The sequence below is a fragment of the Aureococcus anophagefferens genome (genome assembly GCF_000186865.1).
Source record: "Aureococcus anophagefferens unplaced genomic scaffold AURANscaffold_1872, whole genome shotgun sequence".
Classification (NCBI taxonomy): Eukaryota; class Pelagophyceae; order Pelagomonadales; family Pelagomonadaceae; genus Aureococcus; species Aureococcus anophagefferens.
The window spans coordinates 1-1,159 of NW_008706574.1; the positions used below are offsets into that span (position 1 = coordinate 1).

At 68.3% G+C, this 1,159-nt stretch overlaps 1 protein-coding gene across 1 annotated transcript; it reads left to right on the plus strand.

Annotated features, from left to right (window-relative positions):
* Positions 1 to 76: 76 nt before the first annotated feature.
* AURANDRAFT_69459 (expressed protein) lies at positions 77 to 736 on the plus strand (the record flags this gene model as incomplete). The annotated part of the gene is made up of 1 exon (XM_009045229.1): positions 77 to 736. A coding segment is annotated over one exon (660 nt), but the record flags the coding sequence as incomplete, so codon positions are not given.
* Positions 737 to 1,159: the final 423 nt, after the last annotated feature.

Below are 1,159 nucleotides of genomic sequence, written 5' to 3' on the forward strand. Positions count from 1 at the left end.
CGCGCGCGGCGGCGCGCCGTCGTCCGTGCTCGCGGCCGCCGGGCCCGCGTCGCTCGACGGCGCCGCGCCCTACGAGATCGTGCCCGCGCACGGCCGCCTCGACGACGCGCACGCCGACGCGCACGCCGTCTTCGTCGTCCGGGCCCCCGACGGCAAGTACGTCACCGTCCGCGAGGGCGGCGACGGAGCGCTGCTCCTCGACGCGTCCGCGGACGCGGCGCTCGACGCGCTCGCCTTCGAGCTCGCGCCCTGCGCGGCGCCCGGCGGCGCCCCGACCCACCCGCTCGGCGGCCGCACGTTCAAGCTCCTCAACGTCTACGACGCCGGCGCCGGGCCCGAGAACGCGTTCGTCGGCCGCGCGGCGGACGGCGGGCGCCTCCGCGCCGCGTACCACGAGGGAGACGCGATGCCGCTGACCCTCCTTCCCGTCGAGGGGCGGCCCCATGAGTACGTGCTCCGCGGCGGCGCGCCCGCCGCGTACGTCTCCTTCGCCGACGACGGCGGCTGGCTCCACGCGCGCTACGAGCGGCGGCGCGACGCCATGAGCGTCAGGCTCCACCTACGCACGTCGAACAACGCCGGGACGTGCCGCGGCGACCAGTTCCTCCTCTCGAACGAGTTCAAGCCGTCCAAGTACGCCGGCAAGTGGATATCGTTCTCGTCCAACGGGAACTGGCTCCGGTGCACCTACGACCGCGAGAGCGACGCCATGTCCGTGATGCTCTTCCCCGCGTAGGACGATGTCCAAGAGGGCGCGGAGAACGTGGAGAGATACAGTTTCCATTTCCCATAGCAGCACACACTTCTAGCGAGTCCGAAGCTTGGTCATTGTCTCATTGTCTTCACAGGCAGTATTACTTGTGCCCCCCCTCTCTCTCAAGAGGGGGAATCGCAGGGCCTAGGTTCCAGTAGGCGTTCTGCATGTCCTCCTGCTCGTGCGCACTAGAATTGTCCGGTTTCTAGTCGGTCAACCCTGTGGCACGCGTATGCGCTTCGGCTGCACGTCGATGGAGACAGTCGAACCCGGTCATAGTCGACCGAGTGGACATCTTGTTAGAACCGCGGGCTGGGTACGGCGGTTCGAGACGCCTCGTGCGGCTCACATATGTTCGTGTGGTCGGTTTCTGAAAAAAAGAAAAAGGCGGTGGGGGTGGGGCGG